The sequence below is a fragment of the Anguilla anguilla genome, chromosome 1 (genome assembly GCF_013347855.1).
Source record: "Anguilla anguilla isolate fAngAng1 chromosome 1, fAngAng1.pri, whole genome shotgun sequence".
NCBI lineage: Eukaryota > Metazoa > Chordata > Actinopteri > Anguilliformes > Anguillidae > Anguilla > Anguilla anguilla.
In genome coordinates this window covers 34380603-34396477 of record NC_049201.1, presented here as the reverse complement: position 1 = coordinate 34396477, position 15875 = coordinate 34380603, and the positions used below count along the sequence as shown (strand labels likewise).

The 15875-nt window shown below is 37.2% G+C and overlaps 1 protein-coding gene across 7 annotated transcripts in view; it reads left to right on the top strand.

Annotated features, from left to right (window-relative positions):
- spata17 (spermatogenesis associated 17) overlaps positions 1-15875 on the top strand; it is a 155226-nt gene that overhangs the window by 92114 nt on the left and 47237 nt on the right. For all 7 annotated transcript variants that reach the window (XM_035413012.1, XM_035412993.1, XM_035412969.1 and 4 more), the window contains one exon: positions 5320-5455. In XM_035413012.1, coding sequence (XP_035268903.1) covers positions 5320-5455 — 136 coding nt within the window. The remainder of the gene's footprint in view (positions 1-5319; positions 5456-15875) is intronic.

The following is a 15875-nucleotide window of genomic DNA, read 5'->3' as shown; positions in this document are numbered from 1 at the left end:
TTACTACACCTCAATACATCTATTTCTATCTTCTTTCTATTTTGTACTTCATAATACTGCGTACAACCACTAGCCAACATTTTGCGTGTGAGTGTGTGCGTCTGTGTCCCCTACTGTTCTATATTTAGGCTAGTGTTGGGCAGAGCTACTTGCTTCACTAGCCTACATTTTCCATTACCATGTCTGTACTTCCTATTTCTAAAATCAAGTACCTACAATTGTAGGCTAGCTGCATTGGCATAAAAGTATGTTCATTAGACAAGCATCATTTATTCACAAAGAAAATCCCAGTTTAAATTTAAAACCCCATTGTCCGTTGGATATTGAAAGCAAAACCTAACATAGACCACATCGTGTCACCACCACGATTTCCTTGCACCAATATTGCGCTGGCAAAGTTTGTTGCTATCACGCACAATGTAAGCCAAATTGTATGGAAACCTGTATTGGCATAAAAGTCAATTCATTACACCAATGTCATTTCAAGCAAAATTCCCTGCCTAAAATGGACATGATTTATCGTGTTACCACAACTGCTCTGCCCCATATAAAATGCTAGTAATGGTGTTGCTGTCACGTAATATTGGACATTTGAGTCACCATATCACTGAATGAATGAATGGGCAGACTTAATGTAACACAGTTTTCAACAGCAGCACATTGGCCATATTTCACTTTTATCAAGCGTACCTGTCTGTCAGGCAGAAGCCGTAGGAAATGGGATGAAAACAGGAAGAAGGCATTCTTTAAAACAACACAGCATCTACCAGCATGGCCTCTGCGATCGACGTATTGGCGACCCGTCACATACAGTACACTTTCATTTATTTCTCATTCATGGTCAAGGACAAATTCTTGAATCCATGTCTGTGTTTCTTTCATCTAGAATGTGTGTTACCATGCATGTATGTGTATGCATGTCTCTCGTAGTCTACATGTATATATTAATTCCTATTATCACTATTACTATTATAACTCATAACAAACAAAATACAAAAAGATATGATAACTGATGAAAAACACATTTTCAACATACAAAAATTCCTCACACTTACAAAGTTACTCACACTTACAAAGCACTATCTATAAGTCATTACTTCAAATCTAGGCCTGCAATTAAAAGTATTGATAATCAAAATTGTGCCAAGTTACATGAAACAATATTGTCTATCTTAGCTCACACAAATTAAACAAGCTGTATTCCACAGCAATGCGACCCAATGTTTTCTAAATTCTTTCAAGTAATTTGGCCCTGTGTGTACAAGCATACTGTGCATTAATGGGGCAACTAGTAAACTACTTCAAACTAGTAAATGATTTACATTTTAGGATTTGTTTGCAGAGATTTAAGAGTAAATATTTTGAAATAAGCCTCCTACACAGGGATTAAAGTTTAGTATTTCACTCCCAAAAAAAGGTGATGCATTTCATAATCTTTGACCAGCATTGAAACATTGTTATGAGATTATATACTGTATTAATGTGTATCTGTCCCAATAGTTACATTACGCCATCGATGAACTACTAGCATGAATGCCAGACCAACACGGTAGGGAATGCCAGGCCAACATAGTACAATGTAAAGCCAATTCAAGCAAAATATTACTGCTTGTCCAAAAGAAACATTGCCACTTCAGCATCATTTTCCATGTGTTACTCAAGCCACCTGCTTTGTTTGCCATAGAGGAGCTAGCTAAGTAGTGCAGACATCAATGTAGTTGAGCTACAGACACATTCATTACCTTATCAATAACTATCTAGGTATACAAGGGTGAAAGTATGTGCTGAGTTTATGCCTACTTTGTGCAAGCGCTGTACATATGCGCATAGTGGACCTTGCAGACATAACAGGGACAGGATCCGATTATCTCATACTTCTCCTGTGCCACCAGGTATTTGCATCACAGATTTCCTGGATATTAATGGAGTGGACCCCATTTTTCAGTGTCAGAAAATAATTCAGCAATCATACTGTCAGGACTCGTGGGGGGTACGGACCCAAAAGCAGAGGGACAAAACTCACAACTCCAAAATGGGAGGAGAACAAAAGACTTTACTAACAAAAAAGGCAAACAAGCAGGGAACAGAAAAGGCCACGATGGGCAAAAACACAAACTCAAAAAATATCTAATAAAACAGAAAACAAGAGGAACTCAAAAACACGGGCAGGGCAGGACACAGGCAGGCAGAGTACAAGGGCAGGTACGTATGGTTAGAGCAAACACAAGTAGGAAACAAACACAAGGAACCAGCACCTGAGTTAAGGGAACAAAGAACTTAAATAGACAGGGGGTAACAAGACACAGGTGAACTCAAAAAACAATCAAACCAGAAAAGGAGGGGATAACAAGACACAGGTGGGAACAATGATAGAATAACGAGACAACAATAATACAATTAACAGGGGGGAGCAGGACACAAAACAGAAGTGCCGCCATCTGGCGGCCCAACAAGGGAAACACAGACAGGAAAACACAGAACCATGACACATACATTTAAAACAAAATTACAAAAAACCTTGACAGCTATGTACAATATCAAATCTTTATCACAGCTTCCAGTTTTTTTGGAAGATACGATTTCATAATTACTATGTAAGTCTTACTGCTCAAAATATTTTGGTTATATACGTTATTTTTGAAATTGAGTGTCTTTAATACTAGCTATTAGTGAATTCCATCCACAGATTGAGGTACTGGTGTTTGTATTTCTGGGATCCCTAGTACCAAATACTGCATATTATCCAAATATATGAAATAACCATTAATTGATGAAAACACTCCCAACAGAGAGAAGGACCATGTGGCAGGGCTTGGTTTGTTAGGTAGAATCAGGGCAATCGGAGGACCATGCCTACTGGTTAAGTAGGCGCAGACACCTGCAGAGCGTTACATATCGGTCCAGGGTTTAAAAGTATCCATTCTTTTCCCAGTTGGTGTCTGAGACCATGGATCGCATACCGTTCAGAGAGAGAGAGTGTGACGTGAAGGTCCTGATTGAAAAGCTGTCGGTTTTGGTTAATTTATTTTGCTTGTGTTGGTTTACTTTATTATTTTTACCTAGATCTTGCAAGGGTGACAGGAGAAGCCTTTTCCATTTATTTGTACTTTTTTTGTACTGTGAAACTGCTCTCTTTCTCTGTCAAATAAATTGCTCTCTTTGTCAAATAACGTGAAAACCAGAATCAGCATATCTTCCTCTTTCCAGCTCTTCTGTCAACCTGGGGGTGTGTCACGGCATGTGACAGACCAGTATATAGAAATGTGACTGGTGTTCCAAACCAAAGCAGGTCATTTTTAAGACAGTGGAATGTGATCCCATGTATCTATAATCACTTACATGTGTTATAGATGTGTACTTAAAATTCATATAATTACAGACAAATTACTAAAATTGCATATTCTGTTTTGACATTGCATTCATGAAAATTTAGTTTTCCTTGAAGCAAGAGTATATTAAAAGGTTTGTACCTACTTTAGTTTACGGTTTTAAATTACTCCTCACTGTAAAAGATTGGTGCTATTTATTAGGCTTTATATTCTGCTGTGCTGCAATGCTTTTGTGAATTTAAATACCATAAAATGTGCAGAACAGATCTTATGAGGTAGTTTAAGTGAACATTTTTTTTCTCATTTTTACCAGTCTCCTTGTGTGCTGTCACTAAGTATGGTCCGCACAGCCAAAGATTCCCCAGTGAGAAGTCAAACTTTCCTTAATGGCTAGAATGAATAAAAACTACCCTATTAAAATGCAATTCTGAGGCAATGAAAGCGGTAAGTGAAACAGCCGGCTACCACCACAACCATTGTGTATTCTGGGACATTGAGGCCACATTAATTTTTTCCCCGTGATGTCTGTCCCAAGTGCACATTAGCATGAATTGCACTGTAATCTGTCTTGTAGAAGAGTCACTCGTCTCTGGTGAATAGGACTGTGTAATATTGTTCCATTATTTAAAGGGGCAGTGCCTTTTCAGATTTGGGTTTTGTTTCTTTTTCCTTACGGATTTGCATTTTGTTCCTTTGCTTATTGAAATATTTTTTGTTACTGCAAAAAGTTTTTTTGCCCTTAGTTCTTTGGAATATTAATATTTTTCTTGCCACAGATACAGATAGTCTGAGTTGTTTTTGACCCAATTTACATATCTTATTTCTTGAGTGAACTACTCCTACATAAAGAATTATTTATTTTCCAATAGTAACTTATGCAGTATAGTGTATTGGTAGTGATTTAGAGTTAAAAAATTTTTCCCCGTGTCCATGGTTTCTATTGTTATTTTATTTTTTAAAGAAGAATATTATAATAATTCTGCCTATGTCCATGGTTTCTATTATAATATTCTTTTTTTTTTTTAAACGAAAGGAATTCTCATCACATTTGTCATCATATTGTTTTTATGATTTCAGTTGATTCAAATATACACAAGAGGACTACGGAAAACTGACTTTACTTTAAAAAAATGATGGTTTTGTAATCAGTAAAATGAAAGCCCAGTGCCTTAGTGGTGGTCAGGCGAGAGCAAGCAGCAACTCTTCTCTTGCATGCAGTATATTAGATAACTACTGGATACAGGTGTTAACAGATCGACATGGAGACCCCATCTGAAGTTGAGTCATAAAAGAAGAGAGATTGCGTGCCACAGATTTTTAAAGAGAGATTTAATGTGGAATGGGTTTTGAGGGATTGCCAAGGTTGTTGGTTGTTTGTTTGTTTTTTGATGAGCCAAGCCAATGCCCAGTGGATGTTTTACCAGCCCACACAGACACCTCTTGTACCACACAGGATAAATCTTCCTTGCGGCAATGTGTCTTGGGTGCAATTTACAAAATCAACCTCACTGTAATTAACATCTGGCATTTTTCCTAAGTAGCAGCTCTTTACCCAGAACATGTGCCCAATAACATGCAAGAAAGTGGCAAGCAAGAGTCTGATTACTTGTAAAGCCATTGAAGGTTTGCAGCAACCAGACAAACTTTAGGTGAGGGAAGTAACTTTAGTAAATGTGTATTCTTAATTAAAAGTATTTCTACATCATAAGCAAAGAAATATTACTTAAACCGGAAAACATTAGCTTTGACCAGAGGGCACTAAAGTAATTTAATGCAAGGACCAAGATTAAGGGACATTCCTATTCTGGGGTGTGGGTTAATGGAACTTGCTGACATTGTGTGTATGGACTCACTGCAATGAGAAACAGTTTTGTTACCTTGCTAGTAGGTGCGCAATTAACTTGCATCACTTCTTATTTTCATAATTTGCTCTGCATTAAGCACCATTTTCCTAATCATAAGGATGCCTTTCGACCTCTTTTTTCCTCAGATTCCAACTTTTCTCCAATGCAGACAAGAACAGGAAGTATGAGGGAATGATCCACACCGGCACCTTATATGGAAAATTGGATTATGGTAGCAAGCACTTCAGAGAAACAAACATGGAAATACTCCAGGGAAAAGTAGTAAGTTGCACATCTCTGCATCTTACAAGCATGTTCCAGATTTGCTTCATATATATATATATATATATATATTCTTCTGTGACATTCTCAGCTTCATAGATACTGTATTTGTTGGCTTCATATAATTTAAAGGTAAATACGTTAAATTACATTAGTTCAAAGTGATCATATATTTTTTTTAATGAGTCAGGGTTAGTCTAAGTATGCACACGTTTTTCATTTTTGTGGTCCTACAGAACAGCGGTGAGCTTCTACTAAAATGGTCTTACTTTTTTTTGAGAAAAAACCTAAAGATAAAGATGCAACCTGTTCTGCTTCAAGCATTAAGAAAATTTATTTCACTTCTCTTCAGACCCTTCAGGGATGATGGTTTCTTATTAGCAGCTCGTACTGAGATATTAGTTGCTTGTCCAACTGAATTCCATGTGATTACCTGGAACTACTTTGTTTCTAAATAAATAAAGAAATATTCTTTTTACTGGCAATAGGCATATGTTTTTGCTCAATAGAGGTACAACTTGCCATCTAACTGATAACGTAAGATACACTTAATGTCCCTTTAGAGCAACATTTTCTAAGGGCATTCCCAAGGGCATGGACAAGACATCAAAACAGAATGATGAGAATATGCTTAAAATGTAAAAATGAAAAACACCATACACACAACAGACAATTAGTAGGGTGATACAAGAAAAGGATTTGAGTACATACATAAGTGATGCCTCCTAAGTACTGACATAGCCAGATTCATATTATTGTTATGTAATTGGTAACAATGGCTGCTTGAGGGCTCTGTGTTCTCTCTTTATTCAAAATGCTAGTATGCAGTGTGAGGCACATAAAGTTGGGTGCATGCAGTGGGATGAGATGAGATATGACATGGTGAGGAGGCTTTGCAGTAAATATCCCTCTGCAGATCTGCAGAAACTTGGGTGGGACCACAAACCTCCCATCCTCCCCAAATACAGATGATTGAAACCTCTCCCAGTATCGCAAATTTGGTTTAGCCATCACAGTTATGATATGTTTTGGTGCAAAAATCTGGCCCCCCAGAAATATTTTTTTTAAAACACTGGACAGTGCTACATTTCCTCCTGGGTTGAAGAGCAGAAGCAAACTCATATTTTAAAAATTAATTTATATTACAAAATACATTTTTTTTAAAATATATAGGCATAGCCTATAGGTCAGCACAACTGTCTGAAGTTGTAATGTGAAACATTGTGTGTCATCTCTGGCCACTTGGCATGAAAGTGAGGCCTGGTAAAAATGTATGCGTGCAGCAAGTACTTCCAACCCGGATACCTCAGCAGTAGTCTATATTCCTTTGGCAATATAATATTTTGGCTTGTTTTAGCTTGATAAGTTTGTTGCTTTGTATTCATGAAATCATGAAAGAACAATTGTCAAATATGTGTCTGGTTTGCTGACATTAGGTCATTCTGTAGTAAAACTGGACAACGTAAGTTCATGAATTCAGCTTGGATATTTCTCCCAAAAAATCGACAAACATGTAGTTAAATGAACTGTTAACTTATGACTTTATTTTTATGTAATTTATAGAGGGTCCAAGCATTGTCTGGCATGACGCATAGGTGACCTAATTTATGTTTTTGTCATAAAGTAGCTCACTGTAGTTAATCACTTATTTAAAGTAGTTTAGTTAACTACTTTTCTGTTATTGGTAGCTGTGCTGTAGCTTAACTACTTCCAGTGTCAAGTAATTGGTAGCTTAGTTAGTTACATTTTCAGAGTAGCTTCCCCAACACTACAGTAGCCCAGGAGCCTATGTGTGACACACTGACCTATGTAGCATATACCCCAAAATTCTCAACAATCTCAACAAGAAACCGAGAAGCAATGTGAATTCAACAGATATTGCTGATTTTATCAGATTTAATTTATTTTCTTTGTAGGCCTGCCGCTCAGCTATGTGCGCACCATTTAATATGCAATATGCAAGATTTAATAAACAATTTTATGGCCCAACAACTACTAACTTGAAAAAAATCTTACCAACACCTGCACTAGGGTGTTTCAAGGGTTGTTATCAGCCCAAATTTCAGAAAGCCAGAAACTTAAATATCTGGTTTTTTATGCCCATGATAAGGAAGACTATGCCATGGCCACTGAAAAACAAACAAGTAAATACATAAAATAATGATTAAATGATTATATCAGCAGTACATAATCCCCAGTAATTAAGATGCCATTTCACATTTCATCACCTCAAGGGTATTTATTCAGGCATTTGGGGAATAAAAACATTAAAGGTAGACCCTGGTATATGACATAGAAGCAAAATGAGCAGGGAAGCCTGAGAGGCTGCACTGACAGGAAATGAGCCCAGCATTAAATTTAACTTGTTGGTGCAAATCCCTAGTGGCCATGACGCCATCATAGCAACAAGATAAAGCCAACAATAGCTGAAGGAATACCAGTACAGCTGTGAGGAACGCTACTCACTGAACACTGAAATAAACGAGGAATTATAGTACAATTGTATTATGGCATTTTACTGTCAATATCTGTGACTAAATATGGAATAAATATAAAAGCTTATGTTTGATTTTACACGTAAAGATGTTCCTTTCGAGGTTCAGTGGTCATTTATTGTCTTCAACAATCCGTTTGTGAAATATATGTTCATTTGTGACACCTGGGTACCTTCCAAAATAGCTGTGCGTAATACCACACATGTTGTTTACGGTGTTGTCGCTCTTTGTAGTACAACCTGGCTTGACTGACACTTAATTTATCCAGTGGGGGATCGTATTAGCTTTCTAAAGATGTATGATAAGTCTAATTTTACTTTTGGAATAGCGTTTTATAGCCCTGAATAATAAAGTTGTGAATAATTATCTCCGCATTACGCGTTCACTCTGTGGCAGCAGTAAAATACACTGCACCCAGCAAAACTTTATAGAAGAGTTTCGTCATTTCTTGGAAAATATTATTATTCTTGAGAACTTCTGAGCATGGCTAAGGCATATGTTTGTTGATAGACTCAGCTGATACTGTTTTCTGGACAGAAGGGGAGAACAACATCATTGATTCTCTGTCTCTGTCTCTATCTACTAAACACAGATAAGATTTCTATGTTGATATGTAGGTTGTTACTGCTCAAAATATTTTGGTTATAAATGTTATTTTTGAAACTGAGTTACTTTAACCTCTTAGCGCAAAGCCCCTAGTGGTTGGCACACCGGCGTGCCGAGATTACTGAACTCAGACATTCGGTGCTACTGCAACCAAAGTATGAGTTAAAAACAGAAACACGTTGTTTTAGTTTCATTAGTAGACAATACAGGACAACTATGCCGAATACGGAGTTTCGCAGCGTCAGTATTGTCGCTCTGGTCGTTCATTTAACATGCCCCCCTCCCTGCAGTCTCATCTACAACTACACGCCCCACCCATGACATAATGGACAATATTGTCTATCTTGGCATTCATAAAAATATTATTTCACCACTAAAAAATCACATTCCATCATAGCAATAAGATAAACCCGCCAATAGCCCTAAGATATGCCAATACAGCAGTGAAAACGCTGCTCACTCAAAAACAAAATAAAAGAGAAAAAGTTTTAAAAAATGATACCATGTCATTCTACAGTCAATATCTGGGACTAAATATTGAATAAATATACAACCTTACCGTTCGTTTTACCTTTTGAGACTGAATGGTCATACATTGTCTTGGACAATCCCTTGTGAAATATACGCGCATTTGTGATGACTGGGTATCTTCCAAAATAGCTGTGCGTAATACCACACGTGTTGTTTACAGTGTTTTCGCCCTTTTTAGTACAGTCTGGCTTGATTCACAATTCATTTATTTAGCAGGTGAGAGTATAAGCTTTCTAACAATGTATAACATGTCTAATTCTGCTTTTGGAATAGCGTTTTATAGGTCAGCGTAACCGGAAATTTTCTTATCATCGCATTCAATTACGCATTCACTCTGTGGTAGCAGTAAAACAAAGACACTGCTAACAAAACGTTGTCAACTATTTTCGGAATTTCTTGGAAATTACTATTATTATTGAGGACTTCTGAGCATAGCTAAGCCATATGTTTGCTGATAGACGTAGCTGACATCGTTTTCTGGTGTAAGACAGGAGCGGATAGAACTATATCATTGATTTCCTGTCTCTGTCTCTATCTACTGAAAACAGATAAGGTTTCATCATTGCTATATAAGTATTACTGCTCAAAATACTTCGGTTATATACGTTATTTTTGAAATTGAGTGTCTTTAAATAGGTTAGTGGTATTATATAATGTGGATATTTCACACTGTAATGTAAGCATTAGTTAGTAGTGTAATAGTTTTTGTGAAGCATGCAACAGTGATGACGTGAGAGTTGGAGCATTGCCAAAACGTGGTGGACGGTTGAAAATTGTTTTCATGTCGTCCCGTTCCCATACAAGAAAACATACGAGAGTACAGAGTATAGAAATACATACAAGAGTTAATTATTATACATTTAGGTACTGTTCCGTTGTTGTGTGACAATATTTTTGCATTATCTTTAACCTGATAGCAATGTTCCATCTTAAAACTTCATAAGGGGCTCATTTATATGCTTTATAATGGACAAAAAAGCATTTCATTCATTTTTGGAGAGATTTTGGATATGTTTCTGGACCCCTAGATATTTTAGACCACTGTACTGATATAAAGCTTGTAATTCCCACTTGAAAATGATGCAACAGTGAGTTTCTTGAGACAAAACAGTTGATTTGCAGTGAAATATGTGAATATGTTGTGATTTACAGCAATGCATAATTTAGACATTTTGGATAGATTTGGAGATGCTGGGTACACTGCTTAGTTACTGCTTCATAAACCTATAGTAGTTCTACATATCCACTCTTAGATTTTATGAACTTGTGGTCAAGAAGTTTTTGATCCAGGACATGTATAGTTTAACCTGCTGTATATATGCAATCTCTCAGTATTTCATTGCAAACAAAAAAAGTACAAATTCATTTTTGATTTTTTGTCTAAACAGTTGCATTTGTGGCACTTTATTTCTTCCAAAATTATGAATATAAAATCTTCTGCGTTAGTATTGTAAATTGTACAAATGTCCTGCTTCATTTAAGCCATTTTTCAAGTCTCAGGGGTGTTCACACCTGGAGTTATAAAGCTTTAAATAGGGTACCCCCTAAATAGGCAAGGATTGGCAAGATTTGGCTTGTGCCTTAAGAGGTTAAGTAACTTTTTGAATAAATTGTACTTCTAAGAGTAGTTTTAATGCAACATACTTTTCACTTTTACTCAAGTATATTTGTGAAGAAAAAATGTTACTTTTACTTTATATTCGGCTACATTCCGCTCGTTACTTTTATTTTTTACCCATTTTTTATTCAATGCACGTTCTGTTCGTTTCATTCTCTCAGAGAGACTTCAGCCAAAGAGGCTGACTGGACTTTGCTTTGGCTCTGTCATAGCCCCACATGACTCCGTTTCACCAATCAAACATAGCCAGTCACAGCACACAGAAGGATGAGTGGGTGACAACAATGGCAGAAACAACGGCGGGTGATTCGTAGGAGGCAGAACACCCCTGGCCTCACGTCAAACTACGTTTTACTTACAGACTACCAAAAACAGTAGTTACATTATGCGCTGCCTTCTTTGTATGCCTAGAAATGTGGACATTTCAGCCTACAATAACTTCGAACCTTCAGCCTACAATAACTTCGAACTTGAGAAAATATGTGGCGGTAAGTTGTAGGTTAGTTTTGGCTGTGGATAGCTAACTATTTGACTGAGTGGTCATTTATTGTCTTGGACAATCCGTTTGTGAAATATACGGGCATTTGTGATGCCTCGGTATCTTCCAAAATAGCTGTGTGTAATACCACACGCTTTCTTGGGAAATACTATTGTTATTGAGGACTTCTGGGCATCGCTAAGCCGTATGTTTGCTGATAGACCTAGATGACATCGTTTTCTGGAGCAAAACAGAAGCGGATTGAACTGTATTGATTTACGGTCTCTGTCTCCATCTAAATGGTAAATGGACTGCATTTATATAGCGCTTTTATCCAAAGCGCTTTACAATTGATGCCTCTCATTCGCCAGAGCAGTTAGGGGTTAGGTGTCTTGCTCAAGGACACTTTGAACCGGCAACCCTCCGACTGCCAGACAATCGGTCTTACCTCCTGAGCTATGTCGCCCCTGTACTGATCTACTGAACACAGATAAGATTTCATCATTGCTATGTAAGTAGGCTATTATTGCTCAAAATACTTCGGTTATATACGTTATTTTTGAATTTGAGTGTGTTTAAATCGGTTACTGGTATTAATGTGGATATTCCTCACTGTAATGTAAGCATGAGTTAGTAGTGTAATAGTTTTTGTGAAGCATGCAACAGTCATAACGTGAGTGCTGGAACATTGCATAGCATACATAACGTTTGTTTACGCTATACCGGAAGTTCTGCACATATTCAGCGCAAGGCATAAAGGATAAATCCCTGTAGCCTCATTGATATTTTTTCTGTCAACGGAGGGTTCACCCCAACAAACTGACCGGGTATACAGAAAGCGAAAATCCTCCTCTTCTGACGAACCTCCTGTGTATTGTTTTATTTAAAGGGATATGATTTAGGCCATATTTGAATTTGCACATGGCTATTTTATATTTTGTTTATTTCTATTGGACAAGCATTTACAATTTTATATTTTGGACATTTAGATTTTTACGTTCATCTTGCTCTTCTTATTTCAACATTAAATCACATTATATGAAGTAACTCAGTACTTGAGTAGTCTTTTCACGAGATACTTTCTTACTCTTACTCAAGTAATTATTTGGATGACTACTTTTACTTCTACTTGAGTCATTATTATTTTAAAGTAACAATACTTTTACTTGAGTACAGGTTTTGGCTACTCTACCCACCTCTGGTGAGTGGCTTAATATACTAGTTCCCTTTTTGAATGCATCGCATAATTATCCTGTCATTTTGATTCAAAGATTAGTCACTGTTTCTACTGACTAAAAATATGTCCAGTAGACTGCATGTAATTCAGACACACAATTTTTTGTGGCATAGCCTGAGGGGGAAATGTTTCTATCTTTCAATTAAGGCATATGAACTGTACTTTTAACTCAAACAAGCGCAAATCCCCAATAGCTGCGACCGCACAGGCGCATGCATCCATGTGTGCATGCATCCACGCACACACCCTCACACAAACACGTGACCTCTTCTTTGGTTCATGACCAACCTTTCCACAAAATCTTGTGCAAATCTGAGAATCCATTTGGGAGTTATGCGCCTTTTTGTGATAGGCCACGCTCATCGCCACGCCCCCTCACACACCCTCACACAAACACGTGACCTCTTCTTTGGCTCATGACCAACCTTTCCACAAAAACTTGTGCAAATCTGTGAATCCATTCGGGAGTTATGCGCCTTTTTGTGGTAGGCCACGCCCTTCGCCACACCCCCTCTTGGTCAATCGGCCTGAAAGTTACTCAGCTGTACCTTCCAGTCATGACCAATGTACATGCCAAATTTCAGCCTCCTGGCGCTAAAACTGTGGCCGGTATGGGGTGGGACACTTTGTGGACTAACCGACCAACCGACCGACCGACAAACAGAGCTATAGAGCTGCCGGTCGCAGCTAATAAAAGAGGGACACTTTATGCACCATGGGCATTGCTTATACAAAACTAATTAAGGAGGGAAGTAAATGAGATGGAAAAAAATAAAAATGCAAGCATAACTTTGCTGTCTGGTTTTAGTGTACTTGTTTCTATTTGATGGTAGGTAAACAGTTTAATAAAAATTTCAAGTGTGTCCTTAATTTTTAGAGGTCACAAAATAATTTGGTTTTGTTCATTTTGTTTTTGCTGCTTTTTTATTTGTTTTTTGTTCATAGTTTTTTCAGTAAATCTCCCAGTCTTACTCTGAGCCTTTTGGCAGGCTTGGCATCATTAACCTACTGCAAAGCAAACTTCCCATCAGTAATTAAGTCAACAGAAAGCGCAGCATGGAGACTCCTCTCCCCATTGAGTGGATTACCCTCTGTGCTCCCCAATGCTTAACTGATAATAATTCAAAAGAGCTGCTCCTTTTCTGTGTTTGGAAGCCACCCACTAGTATTGTAGCAGTGAGTGAGGTGCAGTGTCGATCCAAATTAAAGATTTTTTTGATGTTCAGTTTTAATCTGTCCAGACTCTTATTATGCAAAACTACCATTATCAGGCTTTTATAGGTCTATTTTGATCAGACATCAATGTTGACTTTTCTTCTAAATTTAATGTACGGAATCAACATGGAGTTAAACTCTACTGAGGCTGTTAGTTTCTCGGTGATATTATTTTTCTTTTATTTTTTTCTGCAAGCTGCAAAGACTTGTCTTATTTTATCGTTGGAACAAAGGTGTAGTATTTTTTAATGACAGGTGGTTTGATATTCAATCAACATTGACTGTATTCGGGATCTGAAGGAAAGGGACTCTGATCTGTAAGTGGCTGTCAAAGTTGACACTAGGCTCCTGTCTGGAGACCCACCTTGGGAAGTCAAGTAGTAGCAGTGCTTTGCTCCTATTAACACACAGCCGTTTGCGCAATACACGGGAATCCCATGATGATGGTGTACATGTGTCTTGGCATAACTGTTATTATAGGGAATGGGCGTAGATACTTACAGGTGTCAAGGACATTGATCAAAATTGATTCTCAAAAGGCGAAGATGAACGATGAAGACAATTGCTAATTCCGTACCTTGAAAACCAGAGTCAAAGAGTTTGAAGACAAGAAGAAAAATGCTGCTGGCTTGGTTGGGCTGTAGAGATAAGTGATATAAAAAATGTAAGATTGATTGAACCTACAGTTTCTCTCCCTCATCCAGCTGCAGATTTGTTGTTTTTTGACATGTGTACGCTTTCAAATTGAAAGATTTTGTTCCTTTCAAACATAACTTATTTCTTGTGCCTGGTCCTCGTTTTAATGAAATTCACAAAATTTCCTTTCCAGTTTAAATTACATTAAACTGAACAGAATGATTGATTTTATGCTCTCAGTTATGGATACTTATACTTATACTAGTTATGTGTCAATACTAACTTTTGTAAGTAGGTACTAAAGTTAGAATAAAGGGTAGAATTTCATTTCACCAGATTTCACCTTGCTAGTATGATGCTTGCCAGTAGGTAGGTAGCAAACAATAGCTAATGCTAACTTCTTTAACATAATAGCTGACATTGGTTAGATAATTATTAGATTATTAGAGTCACTAGATTTTACACACTTTTGTTCATAAAGTCACTAAAGCAATAACAGTATTTAAATTGCTTCTTTAGTATTTAGATCCTGTGGTTACCTCCAATGAACTAAATGGTTGTTGTTTATATTGAGGGTAGACAAATTAATTAAGCACATTAGCAAGGTCAGAAAAGACCCAGAACAAAATAAACAAGTAATACAAATTTTAAAATGTGATGTATTTTTTGGCTACACACTGCCTCTCTGTATTTTAATCTCAGTGCACTCTGAGGAATATAATCAAGAGATATAATTAGTAAATGGATATAAAAAAGGACGAGACTGCTGCCTATTTAAGGGCCCTTGATTTAAGTCCAAAGTAATTAAAGTACATGGACGCTTTTTCCCCTCCCCCAACAAGGCTGGCAAGCAATTATGCACAAGGTTTGTCTGCTGGTAGTTTTATGAAAAGTGGTTTCTGACTCCTTAATTTCTCTCCAGGAAAGCAGTGTCCCTTGATGACGATACAGAGGTTTGAAACCTAAATTGATTCTAAAGAGGAAATTAGATGGTACTTATTACACTGTCTAACTAGTAATCCACAGTCATTTGTCTGTCACTTGATGTATGTCCTGCTTTTGTCTACCTCCCATGTTTAGCAATGAGTCACACGATCAAGGTGCTGCACACAAAAATGTGCCTTTAATGAATCTCAGTTGCTCCTGTTTTTTGCATTGACTCACAGGAAGATAATGATGAATATGGTTATTTTCAAGTGCATTTCTGATTATATTATACCCCCCCCCCCCCCCCACACACACACTTTAATTTTTTCACTGTCACCACCTTGAGATCTGTTATATCCACAAATTAGCATGTCTTAACCCAAAGCAGGATGTGATAATTTGTGACGATTTATTTTAATATGAAGAAAGAAATCCAGGGAGTACAGGGCTTACACTGCTTCAGACTCATTGCTAATGAAATGAGGTGCTGCTATTTGTGTTGTAGGTTGCTCTGCAGTTTGACTTGCTTATTATGGTTATTATGGTTGCTCTGTGTTACACTTTGTGTGGTTTTTTTAAATTTTTTATTATTTATTTATTTTTACTTATAATAATGACATAGTTAAACTCAAAGGTTTTCCCTTTGAGTGCACTTCATAAGGCTACAATTCAAGGGT